Source organism: Meles meles, chromosome 5 (assembly GCF_922984935.1).
Source record: "Meles meles chromosome 5, mMelMel3.1 paternal haplotype, whole genome shotgun sequence".
In the NCBI taxonomy this organism is placed as follows: domain Eukaryota; kingdom Metazoa; phylum Chordata; class Mammalia; order Carnivora; family Mustelidae; genus Meles; species Meles meles.
Window position 1 is genome coordinate 24,948,092 of NC_060070.1, and position 24,868 is coordinate 24,972,959.

The window sequence follows — 24,868 nt, forward strand, 5'->3', positions numbered from 1 at the left end:
GCCATTAGCACCCTGGACTGACACAGGGTCTCTTATACCTGCTCAGAGGACAAAGCTCCCTATACATCCCCCATGAAATGCTGATACAGTTAAATCTATCATTTGGACTAAAAACAATGTATGCCCAGAACATGATTATGTTGATGGTACTACATATAGGTCATCAAGAAAACCCCACCTCCAGCCACATTCTGCCCACACGCACAAAAGGGCTTGAACGACAAGTGATGATCTCTTCCTGAATTCCTCAGTATTTATTTGGTTTTTTTCCTATTGTTTCTTCGGTTTGTCAAGTGCTGGCACCTGCCGCTACAATAGGTACCAGACACCACAAGCTTAAGAATTATTAGGAGAGAAACTCTGAAATGGGAAAAAATTATATTCATTAACTTCATTTCTTTCTCCAATAATGCCAGTATTTGACATGAGCAACGGAACATGACGGTCCAGCTGGAGGTACGTCAGTGTTCCTTGGGAGCCTGATGATAACAGGCTGGACTAGTTTACATTGGGTCTGTCCCAGAAATTCCAGGTGGCCACGGACTTGATCTTTTAAATGAGCTGTCCATTTCCTATTGTGCAATAAGTGGTCACCAATTGCCTGGAAAATATCAGGACACTTGATCTGACCAATATCTATTCCGCCATGTGTAGGGAGTATAAGACAGACTGGGAAATAAAGCTGGAGCCCCAAGTCATCTTGATCATTTATAGTGATGACTGGCAGAACATCTGAAAACAGGTATCCTGGAGAATGGGCAGTAGCCAAATCAATAGAATCATCCAGAGCACATCCCTGGGATTGAACTTAAGGTCAAATGCTCGCTGGCCCCTGTCCCTTGGTATAGACAGGGACTTTTCCCCCTAGTCCCCTTTCTTGGTGTGGACAACAGACTCTGTCCCCAGACCATGCAAAACCCAAGGCCTCCCTATCTGCTATGTGCTAAGCTCCCTCACCTTTTTAAGGCACATGGTGGGAGGGGTGGAGGGACGAGGGTGGTGAGAAGGCCTGAGTTGGGCACCACTGTAGGCAGCATCTTTGAAGTCATGGCACTGGGACTGCCTTGGCTACCCTTCCCATAGTGCATGACCATCTGCCTGAGCCAAGAGAGGCCAGCCAAGTCTAGCCCTTCCTGGTCCTGTAGGCAGAAAGCAAGGGGGGTGGATCCTGGTGCAAAGTCAGGTCCCTCATCCTTTACCAACCCAGCCTGTGGACCCCACTCCACAACCCCACCACCTCCCCTAAGGCAAGCTGTGAAATGAGGACCCTCTCTTTTTGTTCTAGGGCCTAAACAATGAAGCCCAAATTCCAGGCACCAGAGGCAATTTGGGATTTAGTAATTTAGCCTTTAGATGCCTCACATTTTCTTTCTAAATTGCAGCTCAGGCTTCAAATATGCAGAAGTGGTAAAGCAACAGGCTAAGCTTCGTGGGGAGCTGCATTGGCTTGTGGCTGTGCCCCCCACTGCCGCGGCGCACCCGCCTTCACTTGCCCCCAGCCTGCTCCTTCTGGATGCTCCCGGCAACATTCTCTCTTAGCTGTGGGTAAGCGTTCCACCTGTCATACACAGTAAATTTCTCAATGGCTGTGAGAGAGATTCTGGAAGCATGGGGGAGGAGCCCGGTGTGTGCATGGCTGAGTGTGTCACGGGCATGTGTCCTATAATGGTAAGACGCCTACTGAAGCAGACTGAAATTTACAGGATAAAAATCATCATCATATCCTAGCCCAGGGCTTCTCCAATCTCAGTGTGCCCATGAATCCCCTGGGGATCTTTTCAAAAAGCAGTTTCAGATTCAGTATGGCTGCATTCCCACCAGGGGCCCAGTGGGGTCCCCACTGCTGGAGGGTGGACCACATTTTGAGTACTGAGGGGCCCTAGGCAAGCTGCGGTTGGAGGGTCAGCCCAAAGTCAAGGGGACCATTTCCTGAACCCCAAGCCAAGCACATGGTCTGAGGAAAGATTCAGGTTTGCTTCCTGGACCCAGGGGCAGTCTGGGAACCATAGCAGGATGCTAGAGCTTTGGACTTTTTGGAATATTCACAGCGATTGGGGCTAGTGATTCTCAAACTCATCTTCCAAGGACCCACTGTAAAAGCCGGACCCAACAAAGCAGCTATTGCAATCAGATCACTTTTGTCTTCTCTCAGACCACTGGAAAGAAATGTTAATGGGCTGATTTTGCAAAGTTATGGTTTTGTTCTCTATATTTTCCTCAGCTTTAATTATGGCAGGATAATCTCCGGTAGGAGAAAGGCAGCTAATGGAGCAAGAGGCAGTGACCCCTGAGCTTCACCAGCTCTGGGGGCCCCACTGCGGCCCCCACTGGCCCCACGTGGCTCTGCAGCTACCGAGCGTTTAACCCTCCTGGGCAAGCCTCAGCCCTCCTTTGACATGCTGCATTCCCACTGGGACTTCGAAAAAGTTATTATAGTATATAATATGTGAGATCGAAAGAGAAATGGACCCAGAGAACAGGGAACCTACAGCTTGTCTGGCGGATGGCTGGACCGTTCAGGAGAAAAAGCTGAGGGAAACTGAGGTGGTGTGGGGGGAATGGGGGGGGTGGAGGTGGGGTGGGGCGCAAGCCAGCAGAGAGGTGAGAACAGGAAGTGGGAGAAGGGGAGGATGTCTCTGAGCAGGCTGACAAGATGACTAGATCCTGCATGGAAATTCGGCCAGAGAGAAATTCCTGGTGATCTAAGAACTTTCATGAACTGGAATGTTGTATATAAGCTTTTCATAGTACTGTGATTTAAAAGCCCTTTACCAGCTTGAACCTTCAGTAAAAGTTGAATTCACCCATGCATGCACGCAAGGACGGACACACACACGCGTGCGCACACACACACACACACACACACACATCCCTACACATATACACACACTCTGGAGTCTGGCTCAAGAATCTAAAACAGCAAACTCACGGACCCCAAAATGTTGGCATAATCTGCAGGCCTGGGCAAGACGCGGGACCCAACTCCAAAGCCAACTTGGAGGGCGTTATGAGACCACACATTGCTGGATGTCGCCCTCCAAGGCGCACTGTGGTGAAAGCGGAGAGAACATCCTCCCCCCTGCCCACACCTTTCTGGATTCTGGAAGAAAGGCGGTGGGGAGGGGAGACGGATGGCAACAGTGGGGTGTTGAGTGGGGTGAAGATGTGGAGCTGAGTTCAGATGTTACTCCCTTCACAAACGGAGTGGCCAAGTCTCCAGAAGAGGGACATAGGGAAATAAACACATCACAAGACAATCACCGCAGCATCCACAAACAAGAATTACCCAGATTCAGGAGGAAAGGACTCAGTTCACAGGCCAAGGCTGCTGTATCTGCTACCAAGCATTCAAAGATGACAAAACCAGCAAGCAAACCGCAAAGGCTATTTATGGAAAACCAGGAACTGTCAAACTTGCCTACACAGCTTGATTAATTGTGAACCTGTTTATGACTTTATATTTCATATGTGTATTGTAAATAGTGAAAACTACTCCCAGTTCGCACAATGGGGATTAAATAGGTCAATAATCCGTAGTGTTTTAAAAAGAGTGACACTATTTCCAAATGCTGGGCACCCGAACCCATTCGTAAACCAACGACTGATGGAAACTGACAGTAAGTGTGAAACAGGGAGGCTGGTGCAAATCTTGGGACACGTGGTCATCGCTCTGATGGCTAAGGCACTGTGTCTGTCTTTGCGTATGACACCCGAAACAAAGGACATCCCCAAATGAGGAAACTTGCCCGTGGCAATTCAGTTTGCTCAATCCAGAACTTAACTCCTTATCCTCCAGTTTTCTAGAAATTATTACAGGGGTTGGGGGGATTCCAGGCCCCCACAGCATGAAAGCCACAGGCCCCCTCCTCCTGGTTCTGCTTTCCCAGAAACTCAGGACGAGACCTCGTGGTATCTCCCAGCTCTGGGTGAAGGGGACTGGGGTGGACATACCAGCCTGGGACAAACCTCCAGGGCACAGAGGTTTCCTTCATGCGCCCAGAGCACTTTTTTCAGGCTTCTATTACGTGGTACTCAAATTGCTTTTGAGACAGTTTTCCACTGTGTTCTAAAAGCCAGCTCCGGCATGTCTATAAACATCAGTTCATATTCCTGGAATAAATCTTTTTTGTGTTCCGTCCCACTACCCACAGGGGTACAGATGGCAGGTTTTATGTGGCGGCCACTGTTTACAATTCAACCCCATGGAGGCCCATAAGATGCCACAAATGGAGCCCACACAGGAAGACAGCCCCTTGGGCAGCGACATTTGTCCCGACGGGCCAGGAGGGCCAGGAAGGGACACACCCTGAAAGTACACGGGCTAACATACATTCTCCATTCGGGGCTGGCGGCGGGGTCCTGGGCATCCCCGGGGAGGCACACAGAGACGCAGGCTTGACCAAAGGGACTGCAGGGTGTGCTCGGCCCAGGCACACACAAAACGCCCAAAATTGGCCGTAGAGTTAAAAACATCCACAAAGCAAATCCTTCCCTACCACGAAGGCCTGCCGTGATCATTTGCATGTCGGTGAGCATCTGCTAGCTGGGTATCAAAGCATCCTTCTTTCTATTCTGATGGACAGCCATTAATCACAGGACATGTGGCCTTGTGGGCACCTCAATGACTGAATTATAGAAGCAGGGTTTTGGAGGAGGAGAAGGGGGGAAATGGAGAGGAAGCACTTCCCGCCCAAGAATCCTCCCAAGAAGCCTCTACTGTCTCTGTCTCCGGCTAAGATAGCATTTGCTGAAAATGTCAACAGATTGTTTCTTGAGCTGGAGTTGTGCAGACATCTAAAGCTTATTTTAACAGGGCATTTTGCTTAAAATCACTTGGTTAGTTCAGGCATTTCGAATGCCTCTTCGTATATAATTTGGATCAAGAAGTTCTTGTTGAGTTTGACTGATTTAGCATAAATCGGAAGGACATACTGGAATAGACTCTTCACCCAACCAGAGCCTTCAGGCCATTAATGTAGCAAAATTTGCTCTTTGTTTGTGGTGAATTTTTAATGGGGTCTTTTTCTCTCTTTCTTTCTTTCTTTTAACACGGCTTAGTTGCTATGCGGAGGCTTAGCGCTCCTGCTCGGGGATCAGTTCCAGACTTTGGCTTGATTTGAAACAAGCCTAGCAAATTTGCCCGAATGTTGATTTCAAAAGGTTTTTCGGTTTTCCCATTTCTCTCATCAGGAGATAGAAGGAAGGTGAAAAGCAAGTCACTATCTGAGTTCAGATGACGCTGGTCTGATTTTTCCAAAGTATTTGGTAGGATTCAGTAGACACTGTTGAGAAGGACAACCAGCACCCCTCGAAAAGCTGCCACAGCTCACGAGGACCGGGTCTCAGGGAGCTAATTTCAAGATGCAGATTGTTTACACTTGAGATAAAGTCCCTCTTCCATTTTTACTTTTCAGTCAGTCTTTCTCTTTCACTTTCTCTGTCCACATCACGTTGACTAGATGTGACTCAAAAAGTTAATGGTAATTGCGCTCATCTTAATTTAGCAAAGAGAGAGAAAGAGCGAGAGAGAAATGAGTACAATTTGCAGATCTGAGCGCAGGTCATTACAGGTGTGTTATATTAGTGTATTCATGAGCCCTCCGGGACGGCCATGCTGAGCTATCCAATAACTTTCTTAATGTGTAATTACACACCATCGGACTATAATTGATTAATTGAAAAGAGAATATAGGCAGATGTGAGGGCAAGACTTCTGCTGCTCATTAAATGAATATGTCCTTGCTTCTCTTTAATAAGTTAAGTGGAACTACTCAAAAGCAATTAAATCAGTAGGGAAATTCATTAAATTTTAAGTAATTATTGGTATTAAATTCTGTAATAAAATCCAAGACTTTGCGTAGTTCTATTTCAAAAAGAAGTATGACGATTCTGGGGGGTGCCAATGCGGCAGAAGGAGGGTTCCAGAAGAACTACACCTTGGACTCACTGACATTTTGTGTGAAAATCACCTGAGACAGAAATGGGGGTTGGGGGTGGGGGAGGGCATTCTGGAAGCTCTGCGGGCTATCCTTAAACCTAGGAATGTAGTGGTGTTCCTGAAGTCATCCTTTCACTTAAAATTTTCATATACAGAGTTCAAAAGGAATGAAAAAAAAAAATACCTGTTTTTCATTCTAATGCCTTGAGTACTACTTTTGATACCTTCTGTAATAGTTAAATTCAAGCATAAACATGAATTACAGGGAGTTAAAGGTGATTTGGAGAAAATTCTTTCCAGGCTCTATTCTCTCACTTGGGAAACAAACCTGAGCTTTTGGGATCGGGGGTGGGCGGGGAGAGGATGAAGTGTGCCACAGCTCGGGGAGCGGCCACAGATAGTCCTTAGAGCCCGTAAGGGGCTCCCACACCTTCTGCCACTGTTCCTTCTGCCCAGGCAACTGGAGGACTCAGAAATGTGTCAGAAAGGAACTCAACTCAGCCAATGTGCCGCATTCCAGACATTCCTGACAACTCCCTAGACGCAGGGGAGACCTTGGCGTCTGGTCTGGCTGTGGAGAAGTGCCAACTGGGAGCCACACCAGTATGGTCTGTTCATTCATTCCTACGGTAAGTATTTCTTGAGCACCTATTCAAAGCTTTTTAAAGATGACTTTACAGCAATATCTGTCTATATAGTATATATGTAGTATAGCTTGCTGACCAAACGATGGCAGGAATCGATGATGTGGGCCATGAAGAAAGCATGAGTGTGTGTGGCACTCACATACAATTCTCTATCTCGGTTTTGGAAACTGTTAACATTAGACATGTTAACGCTTGGCCAGGATAAGCCAAAGAGATGGTGATGACGGCTGTTGAGGGTGAAGGAGAACTGATTCCAGAACCTTTTATCTATTCCCAGGCTTCTGCTCTAACCATCAGCATCCTTATTAGTCCTGTCAATTCTTTCTTGCAATAGAAAACGTAAAATGTAAACCCACGTATTGTGGTCATTTTTTTTTTAAACGCTAGATTCAACCACATTTTTTTTTAAACTTGTACTTCCAGATCTAAATATAACTGTGTGTGGTTAGTTGCACAATTTAAAAAGAAACGATTGTACTTTTATTGTTTGCTGGGGCTAACACTTCGGGGATGTTGAGAGCCGGTGTCCTAGATACAAGGATGCAAGGCTGCTGGTCCCCATCATGGAGCCTGTGAGAGGCAACCCCACAGCCGACTGACTAGACAGAGAGAGAGAGCAGGGAGATACGTGACTCACCATTCCCAGCGGGAGGGAGAAAAGCATTTTATGTATACCTCATTCCTGCTGGAAGAAAAAAATTCCAATCCTCACACACACTGTAATTTTAGAAAGCATAACTAAAGCTAAAACTAAATTAGACTAACTAGGTATATTAGGCTCAGAAAGAAAAAAAAAAAAATCAGAGCACAAGGAAAGACATTAGGTCTCATTTTCTATTTGCATGTTTTTCTGTTGTAACGGGCAATTTATTGTCCCACAGCTCATTTTAATCTTGAACGTGACCTTGATAATCCGTGTAGGGGCAGCCCGACTATTTCAAAGAGAAGTTCTAACCTAGGGAACATGCTGTCCAGCTTTCTCATGTTCACTAAATGAGGTGTTGCTCACATTGTTTTGGAGCTTTGTTTTTCATTTTTACAACTGTTAACAGGTCCCAAATATATTCCAGGCAGCTAAAGCAGATCAAAGGAAAACTGATTTATAAAATCAATAAATATGTGCCTAACCTGAAATATTCTGAAACTTATAAGCGTATGAACAAAGAAGATAGCCAAAGAAGATGTGATGTGATGGTGTTCATTTCCAAAAGAAAAGTGGAGTTTTGGGGTGCCTGGGTGGCTCAGTGGGTTAAAGCCTCTGCCTTCGGCTCAGGTCATGATCCCAGCATCCTGGGATTGAGCCCGCATGGAGCCCCGCATGGGGCTCTCTGCTTGGCAGGGAGCCTGCTTCCCTTCCTCTCTCTCTGCCTGCCTCTCTGCCTACTTGTGATCTCTGTCTGTCAAATGAATAAATAAAATCTTTAAAAAAGAAAAAAGAAAAGAAAAGTGGAGTTTTAAATGGTCAGGTCAGTAGAATAACTAAGAATGTAGGATTATAAAAATTTTAATTTGAGGGTTTAAATAGCATACACTTTTTGTATGAGACTTTCTCCCCCAAAGCCAGTGGATATTCATTTAATGTTCTATCTTAGTGAAGTCAATATATTTAATAAAATGTTTTTTATTTGATGAAAATCTTTAAAATTTTTAGGCTCATTACTGAATTAACACCAGCTCTCCTTCTAGAATCCAGGACATGCAAAGCATGAAAAATAAGCTAAGTCCATAGAATCAAAAGCTGTGTATGATAAGATTTTTGTCTTCACTTAAAAAAAAAAAAAAGGGTTCTACACTTGGGGTTGAACATAGCATAGGTACAGAGTTTTCTGACCTGACCCTGTTGTATACCTGAAACTTATGTAACACTGCATCCGCTATATTCAAATAAATAAATAAATAAAAGGATTCTGAAGAGTTGTGTGGATTTTATTTATTGTCTTTCCTTCCTTCTCTTTAAAGTTGAGCACCGAAAAGGGGTTTTATTCCCTTTATTAGTTACTTTTTACTGACCACTTATTATATGCCAGGCATTTTACATGTATTATCTCATTTAGATTTGACATTAATCCTACACAGCTATTATCTCTGTTTTACAGATGCAGAAACTGATTTTCCCAAGCCTGCAAAGCTAGTAACCAAAGAGCCAGGGAGTAGACCAAGTCCACTGAGTCCAGGGCAGAGACACCACACTCCCCCCCTGTGCTGTTCTCTGAGGAAAGGGATTATTGCCTTCTTGTTAATGGAGGGTCTACACTTCTTTAAATTACCCAAATTTAAGAACCTTCCCCCTGCCCCCCCAGTTTGTATTTTTACAGTTCTCATCACACTGATCCCTGAATCACCCCGGATCACTAATATTTGAAACGTCAGGGTCTTGCTTCTGCTTTGATCTTGTTTTTGCCACTGACCACATCTAGCTACTTACTCAATTAAGACTGATATCCGAAATCTAAATTTACAAGAAAATTGGCTTGAGATGAAATCCTTGCTTGTTATTTATATTAGCATGGTCATAAGAACTTGGTGACCAGTATTCTTGGCCAGCCATTTGCCGTCTCTTGCCTTTCCAGCTGTGAGAAGCCTTTGTCCTCATTGCCTGGACCGTACTAACCACCTTCTAGAAGCCTCCCCATTCCCGTCCTCCAACCTGTAAAAGCACAGCTTTCATAATAGTACTTCCTGGCTCAGGCACCTACGACAGAGCCCTACATCCCAAAACATCAAACGTAAGATTACCTGCTTGTTTCTCACTGTTTTTATTATTTGACCACAACCTATCAAGTTAACTTCTCTCACCAGGCACATCCAGTAGCCTCTCTCTACTACCCATCCCCCGCACTCCCCCACCACCCCCGCCACGTGCTCTGCTTACCTCCCTCATCATCATTTCCCAAACAGTCTTCTCTTTCTCTGGGATACCCTTCTATGGTGCATTCACCCTCCAAGCACCAGCCCAGTCCCCACCTCTAAGCATCTACTCTTGATGACTCCATCCCACCATCTTTCCCATCCCTTTGCTTCCTTATTGCGTACAGAAGACTCCAATATGTATTTCTAATCCCTAATCAGCATAGCACCCATCCGGCACTTTGCTATTCACTGGAAGTTCATTGTTCATACGAGGACAGTTTGTTTATAAACTCCTTATGAGAAGGATCCACATTTTATACGTTGTTTGCACCGCAACACATGACTTTTAAGCACAGCACTGGGGAAAACTGAAAGAAGACTGTCTTCATAATCTGGGTCACACACACATTCCATAACATCCTACTCTCATACTCGTGCCCCCCTTTTCAGGTGTGTGTCCATGACACTAAATGCCCAGATTTTTTAAAAAGGTTTTAAATCTTCATAGACATCACACTGGGTTATCAACATTGTCTTCATGCAGTGTATATAAAAGAATAAATTAGAGACATAAGAAACTACTCAGACCAAATTAACCAGGAAGAATCTATCCCTCGAGAAAAGGTCTTTTGGGTTTGAATTATCAGGCCCGGCTGTTGTCACTGATGGAGGTCAATTTCCAACCTGGCTGATTGGATGACAGTCAGAACACTGTCTAAATTTCAAAATGCTAAGGAAAAATGAAAATAAATATTTCATTACAACTTTATTTTTCCAGGCTATTTATTTTTATGTATTCATATGTAAACATCAAATTGTTATAGGAAAAAATACTGCATAAATTAGATGTGTTAGATGCCCAGGCTGGTGAGCAGTTCTGTAATGGTCTAGTTTATTTTCATTTTCCTTCATATATGTATCTACATTTCCACATAGGATGTAACAATCTGCCTTCATATAGTGTATTTTATACATATATATGCAACAATGCCATGTGATTTCAAAACTCAAACTCTCTGGCAAATACATAAATATTTTCTCCAAGCCAAAAATGATGTTTCGTTCCTTGGGAGTGTCTTCACACATTTATCAGACAATTTAGAAGCTAAAAGCATCACTGATTGAAATGGGTGTGTAATGGAGGCCCTCCCAGGATTTCACATGTTGTAATAATCTGGATATTTTTCATGTAAAGGCTTTATCCAAGCACAGTGAGCAATATTTTAAATATTGTCCTCTTCCCACCTCAGGCTTTGACACTTGAAAATGTTTACATGAGTTTCCCCTCCTTTTTCCCACAAAGAAGTGGGAGACAGATCCTGCCGCCGTATCAAAATCAGATTCAAAACTTCCATGAAAATGAAACCAAACCATATTGAGATCTGACCGCTATAAAACAGCAGAGTATTTCACATATAAAGTTAAGGGTGTAACTTGACCTGCACAAGCTAATATCCTGAACGTGGATTATGAAACTTGGGACGTGTAGGAAATGCATCATGTGTATTTGTCTCTTCAGTAGGTTGGGAACTTCTCTAGGAGATGTTGGTGACGGTGCTGATGACGGAGAAGGGCCTCCTGATTTATAAAAAAACATACTTTATCCTAATGTAACCTACAGCATGTTCTGCGGGGAAAAAGAAAGAAATCATGGCTCTTTGACCAATGTATCCTCATGAATTTTCAAGAGAGATCACGGTGGATGTGTAATCCCATGGTAGAACATTGAGCAATTTTCTGGATAATTAAGGAAAAAGTTGTACTTATTATTTTAAACCTGGCTTATCTAGGGTCTGTCTTGACTGGTTTGCTTGAGAAAAAGAACAAAGCCATCTGGCAGCTCCCCTGAAGGGAAAGTACACAGCAGGAGTGTGCTCAGCCGAGACAACCACAGGCCAGTTCCCCACTTGAACTTGTTGGTGGCCACCGCACAATCCAGAGCCAACCCTAAGTATTTCGCTTTTACTGAACTAGAGCCCGGGGGATATGTTATTGCATGCATTCATTCAACAAAAAATCACCAAGCACTGATCTCCACAGCTCATGGAATCTACGTCATCATTGTTGTTAAGATACCATTATTTTATACCCCTGCTAGGGAAAAACATGGCCAATTCAAAAATGACAGATCATCAATGATCATCTGCAATCCCATTTCTGAGATGTTGGCGGGGGGGGGGGTGCATTTTACATTCCATGAAATGTGCCATGGCAAGAGCACTGCTCAGGGACACAGTCTGGAAAGACAAAGGTCCACTGCCACAGAGCTCTGGGCCCATCTGGCCCATCTGGCCAGAGCATCTGGACTCAAATAGAAGCTCCTCTCCGGGTTGCATGTGGTCATGCAGTAGGAGAAAGGAGCCCTCCCGGAAGGCCTGACACCTCAGACCAGAAGACTGGGACGTGTACAAAATACATGATTCTGAAAGAGACTTCAAGCCGAATGCCGTGAGAAAATACATTCTTTCAAAGATTCTTGTTTGCCCGAATCTGTTCATTTGCAGCTTAATCATGGGCTTTTATCTTCCTTCTTCCCTTTCAAAATTCCCTCTCACCAGTCCCCTAACACCCCCATGTCATCACCTCCAATTTCTCGCCTCCCTTATTACTCACAAATGTCATTCTGCTTAACTCCAAATATTTTTCATACCCTTTCCCTTTTTCTCCCAAGAGATTTGGGTTAGCTTGTTCTTCCAACCATAAACCAAACATGGGGCTGAATATGATGGATTTTCGTTCTGGCTGGTTACTTGTACGCTTTTATATTGATAATTGATACCCTATCTGATTTTCTGGATTGGCTTGATATACGACCTGGAGTTTCTGTGAAGCCACCGGAGGTGAATTTTCTTTGGTATTTTAGGTGATTCTTCAGTTCTAGCAATTAAAGCAATGAGGGAGGGTATGACTGACACCCGACTCTGGGTAATGGCCAGAAATCTTGAAGGATGTGGATCAGCTCACTTTGAGGAATGCAATAGTACTAAATCAAAAGAGGTCAGCCCCTCCTTTTTTTTAAGGTCAGCTCTTTTTCAAATGGCCTTACCGACCACAAAAAGAATTCAAATCTTCAAAAGAAGACTTAAGCACTTATCATACACAATCTATTGCTGTCAGATTTTTATTTAAAATAACATACTCAAAAGCTTATATCATATTGAAAAATATATTTTCTATAGTCTACTAAACTAAAAGACATATACTTTGGTTCCTTTCCCCACAATTTACTATGCAATTGGGAATTCTCCAACATTACAGGCCTTTCTCAATTATTTCCCCTTCCTGACATTCTCATAGATGCTCTTTCTGGCTTCGGAACTCTCCCAAAGAACTGGATTATAAAGAAGCCAGGAAGAATGATTCTGAATTAATTTCTTAATTCCTTCATTCCACCCACATAGCCCTGGAATGGAAGGGTGTATCAGACCTGGTCCCTCCAGCACAGGTCACAGAGACATGGGTCAAACCTTGGCCCATACCTGCTCATTGAATCCCCTTTCTACCCTCAGTGCAAGGAACGTAACATCTCTGAATTTTAACTTCCCCACATGTAAAGTGAAAAATAACAATTGCTGTTTAGCAAAGTTAGGGAGAATGAAGGGTCTAAAGGAAAGTGTATAAAGACTGAGCACAGTGTTGGCATATTGGAGGCTCCCCACAAAGGATGATTTCTTCTCTCCTTTCCTTAACAGGCACATCCATTTACTACTGCAGATATCCCCAGGTGTAAATTAAATTTTTTCCTTTGCTTTGCACTTAATTTCTTAGTTGCATACTTCCAAGAGTAACAATTTTAATATTAAATGGCAGGGCAAGATTGAAGGAGTCTTTGATCATATAGAGAGTCTTCCCTGAGAGTTATAGTTAAAAAAACAAAAACAAAAAAAAAAAAAAAACTTAGCTCTAAGAATACTCTGCCTAATATATCTTGTCCTTCTCATTGTTCACAAGGAAATTTTGTGTTTTTTGCATGCAAATGTGCACACCCAAGACTTTCAGATAATCTGTTCCTAGAAAATGTGGCCAAGTGGTACCCTATGATGTGTTTAAAAAGCAGGCTTGGAAGAAATAATCATGATCACAACACTGATTTAAGTACCAACTGTTTGCCAAATACTGTTCTCAGAACCTTATGGGTGTTCATTCATTCTGACCTCATACCAGCACTACTGGACAGATACTGTCCTCATTTTACAGCCGAGGACATGGACATTCTGTGACTTATCTAAGGTCACACAGCCAATGGGTGGAGTGGTGGAGCTTCCTGAATCCGAACCAAACAGTCTGGCTCAAGAGCCCAAGCTCTCCAGTACAACACCATACTATATTTCGAACATTTTGCATTCTTCTTCAAAAAAGCATTCCGATATTGCAGTAACTCACAAATCAGCAATATCTGCTACGCAGCCAACAAACATCCCTGGTGACTTCAGTATGAACAGGCAAGTGGGTAGATGTTCAAGGGTTTCTCTGAAGTTAAAATATTACATACGGGCTTCTAGCCCAATCAACTGGGAAGAGACTCTAGTTAGAGAATAAAGGCAGGTACTCCCAGCATCTACCTTAAGATTTTGCTTAAACTAATGCCACCTTCTAGTTCCATTTTATTAGTCGTAAGACTAACACTTATTGAATTTTTACTGTAAGATGCATACTTTTACACACGATCACACTGACTCCTCAAAACCACCCTATGGGGTATGTACTGTGTTGATTCTCATGTTGTTGATAACAACACTAAAGTTCGGGGCAGACAGTTGTCTGAAACAGACCATTTCTATTGTCAATTACTAAGACCTGTGGGGCTTACTTGCCCAGGCTGTGCCGCAGGCACATGTGCAGAGCAGACACTGGGATACCCACTCTTACTCACTACACCACCCTGACCCCCTTGGAGAACACAGGGTCCTCCACAACTCTGGCTCTAAGAACCACTGTGAGGTACTGTGTGATAAGTCATCATGAAACCAAACCATCACACCTCTGACCTTTCTGTGCCATGGCCCGGAAACTAGAAAGGCAAAGATCTCCATGTCTTGGAAAAGGGAGCTTGCTGAGGACTGGGGATCTCCGATCCAGTCGAGGGTCCCAGATCCAATCAAGGGTGCCTCACTCCAAAAAATGTGCTTATATGAGCGCAGAAGCTGGGGAACTCTAGCCCTTACCCGAATGGCTTCTCCCCACCAAATAAAGAAACTAAAAAGGGAGAGCTGAAACAGGTTTGCCTCCTTGGGGAGTGAAAGGAGATGGTCTACTGCGGTACAGAGGGTCTTTTTACGGGAGAAAAGGAAGGCTCTCCACCCTGATTGCACAGCAGCAAGGGCCCCAGGAGGCTGGGAAGAAAGGGCAGCGGCAAGCCAGAGCAGGTGAAACAACAGCACCTACGGCAGGCAACAGAGGGCCGTGTGGGCGGAACACGACAGCCCCGGCAGAACACGCCCCTTCCACCCCCACCCAAGGAGAGGTCTTGCTGCTGGTTGTCTTTGTGCCATTTCCTTTGGCACCGCCCCTTGCTGAGTCGAATGCAGGTCCTTCTCTTTCTAAAGAGTTCTACTTTTCTAAAACATATTTCGAAAGACCATAGGAGCACAGTTTGGGGCCAAATAGCCCCAGGCTAAAGGGATCTGGAGGGTGCATGTGAAAATGGTAGCAGAGGCCAACTCTCTCTAGATAGCAACCGGCCCCCGGGGTTTCTGGGTCACTCGACGTGTTTGGGGCTGTTACAAATACTGTTTCAGGAAACTGGCACACAGCAAACTACATGCACAAATGGCGTATGACGTTTTACTTGATGTGACGGAAGTCCAAGTGTGTCATCACGAATTTATGTTCTCGATGCCTTGCGCTGCTCTCCTGGAACTTCAAGCTGAGCTGGGGCATGAATCTGACTTTCGGTTAAACCAAGTGTTAAGGGGGAGGGGTTTTGGTTAATTACACCTATTTTGAAAAGCCTGTCAAGTTTCAAGGGAAATATGGCCGTTTCTATCACCTTTTGGGCGGGGGGAGGGGCCAGTTCTCATTAAGTCTCCATGATCTCGCAGGAAAGTTCTAACAATAGCTAATATGTGACCGCAACCCCAGAACAGCCCCTCGCTGATGTTCTGAGGCCAACATATACTCATGAGCTGGGCTGGGTCGCAAAGAGATCTGATTTCATTTTTTAAATAAATACGTTTAGATCCGGGGGCCTGAAAGTAAAGAATTCAAGTCACCACTGGCACTGTGGTGTGTTTTTTACCTTCAGGGCTTTCTGAACCAGATGTGATTGTCCAAGATTTGCAAGGTCGTACTGAACAGGGAGGGAAGAGCACACTGCTATCACCAAGTCATTTGTTTTATGCGAACTTAGTCCCAAAGCTCCAATTCCCAATGTAACCAGGGTCCACATGTTCTTTCTAGCCAGAAAAATGGGGGACCTAAAGTCTTTATACCAAAAAAGAAGCCAAAAAAGCTTCTTTGCTCAGAGTCCTTCAGTGGAATAAAAGGGGGTGGGGTGGGCACAGGATAAAGCAATAGATGAAGCAAGATTAGTCGTTTGATCATTGTTGAAGCTGGGTGACGGGTACGGGGGAGTCAATGGCATCACTCTCTGTACTCATGTGCATGTTAGGGATTTTCCATAATAATTTCTTTAAATCCACAGAAGCACTAGGAATTTCCATGAAGTGGAGCTACTGACGTCCAAACCTGATAGGATATTGTCAATTATTAAGACCTCTGCAGGGGCGCCTGGGTGGCTCGGTGGGTTGGGCCGCTGCCTTCGGCTCGGGTCATGATCTCGGGGTCCTGGGATCGAGTCCCGCATCGGGCTCTCTGCTCCGCGGGGAGCCTGCTTCCCTCTCACTCTCTCTGCCTGCCTCTCTGCCTGCTTGTGATCTCTCTCTGTCGAATAAATAAATAAAATCTTTAAAAAAAAAAAAAAGACCTCTGCAAACGAGCCAGCCTGCCGGCTCACCCCCTTTTCCTTCAGGGACTCTATACTCCACTCAACTTAGGGGCCACCTGCCGGCAGCTCGCCTGGTCTATACTCTCCTGTGTCCTCGTCTTTGCCACGCTATTTCCCTTTGCTTAGAATGCCCCCTTCCCTTACACCTCAGCTCCAGCTTTGGAAATCCAACCCATGGTAAGGCCTAGATCAAAGGTGTCCTCCTCCTTTGTTAAGTCTCTAATTACTGCATTTGGAAATAATCTCTTCCTCCTTTGTACTCCGGAACTTTGCTGGTGCTCTCCTGGGCACAGCCAACTGGGTAATGATAACAATCATGGCAATAAGAAGAATCATAATAATAGCAGCTAACACTTAACTGAAGGCTACTAGGTTACCAGGCATTTTAAATATGTCATCGCTTTCAAGCCTTACACTATCTTCTGAGGTTACTACCTTTTATTATCACATGCTATAGATGAAGATCTGAGGTTCAGAGAGGTCCAAGAGGATCCATGGTGTTGTAATGCCTAATGTGTCACCATAAATTCTAAGCCTTTGTACTTATGATCCTTAGTGATACCCCCGGAGTAACACAGTGTAAGTTAAAGTCTATCTGGGGCAAAATTCTAACTTTCAGGAAGCTCTGAGAGCCCACATTCCTGATGACTACAATACTATATGGGCCTACTCCTCCTACTGAATTGTAAGCTCCTTCAGGGAAGGGACTGTGGCCTTTTTCTGTTTTGTGTCCCCCAAAAGCACTGTGTAGTATAATTCCATGTATACAGAAGATGCTCAATAATATCTTGCTAACTGAACAACGTATTAATCCAAAGCAGTTCTGCCTAAGGACTATGTCCAACTTTTGTCTACTTTCCCAAGGAAATGAGATGGACAAATCAGCCCACAGAAGATCTGCCTAAGCATCTCACCTCCCCACCACCTCTGCTCACAGGCCACAAAATGAAAATGCTTCTCATCTTCTCCTTACACTGGCATTCTGAGTGACCAGAAAGAATTCTTCCTTGATGCTATTTTTATGTAGCCTCCCAGCTGCAGACTCTATCCCCCACCCTCTGCAAGACTCCCACCGCTAACAGCCTCAGGAAAAGTTGATGTCTCGGCAATGCCTCGAGAATCTGGAACTGAGGAAAACAGTCTGATTTCCCCCTTGAGTTTCCTTTCTCTTATTTCTCCTTTCAGACTTCCTAGAGCCGCTTTCTTCCCAACCCAATTACACGAGTCTGTTGTTGCTGTTCTTTGACTCTATTCTGACCTCCTTCTTGAATGCAGTGATGTTCTCGGCACTGGCCTTGAGAACACCTGGGGAGTAGGCTTGGGTGCCTTCCGTTCCTTCCCCAAACCCTCTTTCTTTTAGCTACCGGTCTTCTCCCTCCAGGGACCCAGCTTCTGCTGTATTTCTGCTATAATTCTGCTGGCTTTTAAGAACTGAGAAAGTCCTGGATGGTGAGGTGTGAGCTCATGACATGGGAAAGGTCCTCCTTGCACAACTTCCACCATCCATATGAGCACTGTAATAGAGACAGAGGAGAAAAGGCCTTCTCGTCCCAAAAGAATGAGGCAAAAATGGTAAAGGGACCAGCAATGGACGTGAAGCTTGGGGCAGAGGCTAGACACCTACAGCTTGTTCTAAATGTTCCCTCTCCTGGACTCCCACAAGCCATGTCACTGGAGTGTTAATGGGATGTGAATTTCCACAGCTTCTCTTCTTGAGAGTTATTTGTCTTGGTCATAAATTCAGCTCTCCCAGCAAAATACCTGTGTGTGTGTGTGTGTATGTGTGTGTGTGTGTGTGCGCGCACGCGCATGCATGCCTATCAAAGAAGTAGATGGGGCCACACTGAATTGTTTCTATCAAACAGTCCTCAAGCTTTATCAAATGTCACTCATCCTGACAGCCTTGCATTTTCTAAATTAATAAAAAGCATAAGGAAGCTGCTGCACAACCACCAACCAAAGCATCTTGGCCACCGAGCGACATATCTAGTCATCTGTGTGGGACATTAAGTGTGAAGGCACGTATCATGGTTTGGGATTTAAATGGAAAAATCAATACTCTACAGGGGTCTCCAGTCGCACAGCAGATCTTTCTATCAGCCAGTGCTTTGTCTGTCAGGGCCTCCTGACTAGGCGTCCCTGGGCATTCCGCGCATGGATTTTGCTTTGCTTCTGTTGCGCTTACTTAACCCTCTTCCCAGAAGCAGAGGCTGGGGGTGTGGGGGGGAGACCGGAGACAACAAACGGTCACTAATAAAGTCCGAGGCAGTGTCCAAGCTACCTGGCCAGGGCACTCTCTGTCAGAAAGTGTGGCCCAGAGCGTTAGCCACGTAGCCCAGTGTCCTGATGGCCTGGGAGCCTAGAAGCAGCCTGTGGCCCCAGGGCTTTCTCCCAAGGGTCATTGACACCCCCCACAAGGTGCCTCTGCTTTCTAAACCCACCGAGCCTCTTGCTGCAGAGAATTATGCAAGATGACTCCTAAGCTAAGAAAGCATTTTGGAGCGGGACTTGCAGTCTTTTTTTGTGAAACCTTTAAAAATTTGCTCTAAGCTGCACTAAGAAAACTCCAAGGACTTCTTATTCCTCTCTTAAGAATGTACAAGTCTCTTTCATGCAGTAACATAACTTCTCCAGGCTTCATAACCAGCCATAAACACCCCTGCCTCTCCTGCAGTTGAAAAAAAATGAAATTTCTCCTTGGAGAAATAAGCTTATTTTTTTTTCTCTTTACTCTCCGTTTTTCCTTTATCACAGAAAGTACACTGATGAAAATAAAGCATTTCTAACAGTGACGAGAAGGAAAGATTATACCAATCTCTCAAAACTACTGCTAATACAATATTGTGTTGAAGCATAGCAACAATTAAACACATATTTTTTCTCTAAAGACTGATGAAAAGATGTTCACATGTATGTCTTAGTTCCTCCTACACAGACTGACCACAACTGGGACCCAAGCACGTCCATTTTACAAATAAATATTTTTTTTAAAAAAATCAAATATGGCATATTACTTGTTTAACAATTTCTCTAAGAAGAAATAAGATACTCCCCAAAGCATTTTGATACCAAAACATAGCATAAATGGCCCATGGCCTACGGTCTTCGGCTGGATAACCACAGTTATAGAGTGAAATATTAAAACGGAAATGAATGAAAAAGGTTTCCCCCAAAATAGGGCATGCTAGTGGGCCTGGAAGTTTAAGAGCCTAAGATAAAATATAAGGTGAGTTGAATTTTCAGAAAAAAAAAAAAAAAATTGCATTTCTAAGCAGCAAACCGGCCCACGGATGAGTGGGTCAAAGGGACAGGACACACAGAGTGAGTGGCGCTATTGTGGCGACGTAGTTCCCGGACCAGGGAAGGGCGTTCTCTCACTGGGAACATCCGGCGGCGGTGGCTAGGATGGGTAGGCACGGTATTTTTCTCTCTTCTCCTGCTCTTTGGACACCTTGTTTTTCATGAACATTTGGTATCAGCGCTAAGTCCAAAGACGGCTACATGTGGGATTTCCTAATGCGGAGACCTGGCAGAGCCGAACTGTGTTGGGCCAAGAAACTAACTAGAAATGAGACTAGCTTGGAATGTAACAACTGAGTATCTTCATTGTCTTTCAGTGTCTTCCTTTAGCTGGAGCAAATGTTTTGCTTTAATGCAACTGAAGGGAAAAGAACATTTAGGGACAACATAGCTTAGATCCCTCATAAAGCTTCATTTTCAAAAGCAGTGTTTAAATCTCTAAATAAATGACAATTCATTCTCTGTTTACTTTAGGTAAACAGAAAATGCATTGCGGAGCACTCATTTTCAAAAGCTAATCAAGAACATTAGGTCCCAACAGATTCATTTAATAGAAATATAATGGGCATTCCTGCTTGCTTTTCATCTTGTCTTGCTGTAAATGCTAAAATGAACAGCAAATTAACCCTACGCTGGAACACAGTCCCTATCACAGCTGATATCCTCTCTCTCACGACTTGTAAACATCCCCGCATCCTGTCGCTGCTTTGACTTCTCCTACATAGGAAAGTGCCTGATTGAGCTTGGCAAGAGAGTGTAGGAACACTTGACTTCTAAAGGGAGTACTGCGCGTCAACTCTGCCATCTTTCCTAGCAGAACAAAATATTACCATGCTGTGTCCTAAAATAGTGTACAATTAGGAAGTAGGAGGAGGAGAGGTGGTAGGATTGGGTTGTTTTTTTTTTTTCCCCAAGCTACATATATCCACTGTCTTTCTCTGTATTTTTAAACTTTACTAGCCATTCTCCAAATGGCTGGTGATAAACTACTATACAAAACAAGCTAATAAAGACAGGGCCATCCAAGCTCTATAATCAGATATAAAAGATTTGCAAACAACTTGAGATCTTATCATTAATATTCAGTGATAGCAGAATTAGCATTTAGAACTCTATACAGAAAAACTATAATACTTCATAAATTATGTAATAATGAACAAACCCTTGCAAAAACTGTTTTCACTGTGCTAAAGTAACATTCTAGACTTGTTGTAAGTATGTTATTCTTACAAGTAGTTCGCTGTTATTCTTGAAGGCAAGCCTTGGAGTTTCCTTAGCATAGTGCTGCTGGGGAAAATTTTCAGCATGTCCATCTTCATCTCTAGCCTGAAGGGAAATATAATGGCCTATTTAGGGACTTACAAATAATGGAAGAAAAAAAAAAAAGCTAAAAGCATAACAGCTCAGATCATTAAACAAACGGGAATCCAGAAATAACAACATTATTAAGAAGTTTGTTTAAATACGCAGTACGCCTTTTAGATATCAAAATTTGGGATTTATTTTTCTTTACATAGTTTGGTTTGAACATGCAAATTCATCGTGGTGTAATATTTTAAATGATACGAAGCAAACCAAAGTCAAGCAATTTGGTTGGAAATTACCACCACTGCGGGCTTCCCGCGACTTTTCGTGGCACATTCAGGGTTATATGACATACGTACGTGTTTAAACTTTTTGGCATGCTTAAGCAATCTCTAGATAATGCACTTTAAAAAAAATTCTAATAGCAAGGCCATAAGAAAAGCAATTTGCATCGTTATATTTTGCATTGTAATACTGTTAGAGATAAACTGATTCCCCTTGATTTTTAAATAAAGATCTGAAAGGAGCAATGATCTAGTAAGAACAACGATTCTTCAATCGAATGCAGTAAAAAAATAGATTTAATTAAGAAGCTGCGTTAAAAGTTACTGGTTATTTTGATCTACACTGTTAATTAAGAAAGCTGAAGTTTAAATGGAGACATTAACAGAACCCATTAGCAATACCGCTTGCATACAGTCTTCGCTTTCTAATCTCCATCGGTTTCTGGTTTGGCGTTGGAGAGAGGGAGAGGTAGGTGAGAGGAGGCGTGTCTGCAGCACACTCATTAAACCATTCATTTGGGTGACACTTGCACCCCGCTCTGCTCTGATCTCATCTTAGCCCTAACTGCTCTCCCTTCCCTGGCCTCCTGAAATTCACAGCTGAGCTGTCTCCCTCACATATGGCTTGCATATAATTATGCATATTCTGTTTTGCACTGCATTAAAATGATGAGCTCCTGGCTCTCTGCCAGCTGATTTTAAAAAGCCCAAGTGAAGTAGGAAAAAGGAGAGAAACACAGGGAGAGCCGCACAGGAAGCAGCAGGTAGTTCTGTCTGCTGTCTCTTTAGATAAAATGTATGTCTGGCACCACGGAAACAGCTGAGAACTACCTGTTGTGATGTACGGATGGAGGGGGAGAAAACAATGCGTCTACGTCTGCGCCACAGCGCTCACAGCCCTTGTGTATTGTTTCTCCTTCCATGGAGGGAAATTTGCCCGCTGACAAGTATCACTCAGAGCTCCTCTGCTAGACAAGGGACTGTCGTTTTGGAAACAGATCCAGATCTTGTCCATCTTAGCGTGTATTGCTTGTTTTTAATACAGGCCTCTGCTACTTATTCCAGGGAGGGAACGGGATGGAATTTGGAAGTGGAATGTCACGGCCAGGGACATCTGGGTTACAAGTCGGTGGGAGAAGACGTTGCTCTGTTTTGGTTTCCTTTTTGAAAATTGAGGAACATCTCTGGGATTGGGTGCCTTTCTACGACACCTCCCCCCAAAACTGCTCCCCCTCGCCCCCGCCAAATCAGAGTAACATAAAAATGCCGTTACAGGATTGGGCTACATGCGACAGAGAGCGTAAGCACCACTCACGTCCAGTGGTTACACGGGCACTGAAACCGTAATGGTCCTTCTCACAGCCTCGAGCCCTAAGCTGCACCTACATCAGGGTCTAAGCTAACAGAATCTTCAATGGGGCCCACATTAAAGTGGAGTGTATAAATAAAAGGCAGCTGGAGGAAAAACAGAAAGAGGCCAATGGGTAGGAACAACGTTACATTCTCCGATTCTTTGTAAGTGCATCTTACCCCGCTCTGGGAGGTCTCTTGAAGGCAGGGATCTCATCTATTTCATCTTTCTTAGTTCTGTCATGCCCAGTGCCTTACTTTGAGTTAGTACTTAACCAACATTGAAGTGATGAAAAAAAATACATGGAGAGTAACTAGATCCTACCATAAACAACTTTGCAGAAAATGCCACCTCAAAATAGGCTAAACTTGGTGGTAGGTTCATTATATTCCTGATGCAGTAGGATACATATGCTTGGAAACACACTTAGCATGTAGTTTACGAGGGCTACTATTTACATATATATGTCTATATTCAATATATATGTATCTTGTGTATAAATATTCATAAGGTGGAATATGTTTATTATGCATGTACTATGTGTACACATTCATACACACCAGATGCCTGGGGATATTTTCAACATTGGTGGCAAAAATACATCCATCTCACTTACATGTAAGGTGATCACAATGCTTTTTATGTTTTTAAAGGACAAAACAAAAAAAAAAGAAAGAAAAGAAATCCCACTAAGATTTGAAGGTGGCTCCTCAAAGAAGCTGAAGACTTCATGTAAAGCCTATTAATTTATGAGGCTGAATGAAGCAGCAGTGGAAGAGAAAGGAGAGGGGAGAGGGAGACAGGGAGAACTGGAAGTGAAGAGAGAAAGCCAGAAATCTGCTTCTTCACTGAGCTGTGTATTTGCCTCTGTATGGAACTCCATGGCCCTTGGAGAGGAACTCCATGCCTCTCCCGATCAACCTGATTCCAGAGTCTAAGACATTCTACCCTCCAGCCATTTGCTGCGTTTCCAGCACGCGCCACCGAGCTGGAGAGCACACCACGTGCGCGGAGACGGAGTGCCAAACCCTTCACGTGTGTATGCAGACACAAGCACTCACCCACCTCTTGCCAAAGCGTTTCCTTTCGCATTCTGAAGTATTTTTAGGGTAAAATTTAAAATTACTCTTTCCAGACTAAGTGAAATTAAGTGCATTCATTGATGGCAGGAGAGTTCTCTCTTCCGTCCCATGCTAGAGTCATCTGGGGTGGCTTTTTGACAGTGGAGTGTGTCCTCCCCTTTCTGCCCCACCTTTGCAAGACTTTGATTTAATTGGGCCCGAGTGGGGCCTGGACATGGGTGTTTTTAAAATTTAAAAAAAAAAAAAAGCTCTGCGATTGTAACGTACTAAACAGGGCTGAGAGCCGCTGATCTAAGGGGCATGCCCAGAATGGGCATATCGAGAGGAGGCCCTTGGCAGAGTGTTGGCAGAATGATCTCTAATCACGTCCCAACCTCACTGGATGGAACGGCTCCGCAATAACTAAGAGGACGTAGGCTACGGACCTCGAGATGGGTCTTATTCTAAATATTCGAGAGAGGACATGACTCTAGCTGCCTGCAGGCAAAAAAATGCTGATTTTAGTCCTTGGCATGACAACTAATCTTGGAAGACCTACTAGACCAGCTCCTCAAAAGGTCTTTCTGGATCTCTCTGAGCAGTCAAAAACCCCCACCTGCCCTTTCTTAGACTGGACACAGGTGCAACTTGATGCAGATTGGTGGGATTTTTGTCCCTCCACCCAAAGACCGCACACTTCCTAAGGGGAGGGATGATACCTGGTTCCTCACCCTTGGCCCATGAGCTCCAGCCAGTGCCCGGTGCTCAGTAAGTGTTCTCTGGGAATGAGCTCTATTTTCATTCCCAGTAACTCGATGGCCATGTTAGATAAAATCCTAGGAGCTTCTTTATCCTACACATAGAATCATTTTAGGATGTTTTGCAACCTGTTAACCTTCTGCCTCTGCCCCATCTGGGGTGGAGACAATGGCGTATGGAGGCAGGCGGATGGAGAGAGTCCACAACCCCTGCAGGGAGGGGTGTGCAAACCCTGTAGATACTCCACATATCCAGTCACAGTAATAACATGAAGCAGAAAGGCTTTGAGCTGGTTTTGTTGTTCTTAAAAGTCTCTGCAGACCATGGGTTCTCTAACTGCCTATCTTGGGGCAGACCACCCCACCGCCAGCTCGTGGCCTTTCCTAGGGCCAGGAGACACCGTGTGGATGTCTGACTTTGTTCTGGA

The 24,868-nt window shown here is 44.1% G+C and overlaps 1 protein-coding gene across 2 annotated transcripts in view; it reads right to left on the bottom strand.

The window, feature by feature from the left end:
- The window catches only part of LOC123942504 (sine oculis binding protein homolog), a 162,315-nt gene that overhangs the window by 45,619 nt on the left and 91,828 nt on the right, over nt 1-24,868 (bottom strand). Inside the window, exon 5 of one of the 2 annotated variants that reach the window (XM_046006474.1) lies at nt 20,912-21,007. The exons of the other annotated variant lie outside the window; for it this stretch is intronic. Coding sequence (XP_045862430.1) covers nt 20,912-21,007 — 96 coding nt within the window. The remainder of the gene's footprint in view (nt 1-20,911; nt 21,008-24,868) is intronic. 2 annotated transcript variants of the gene reach the window in all.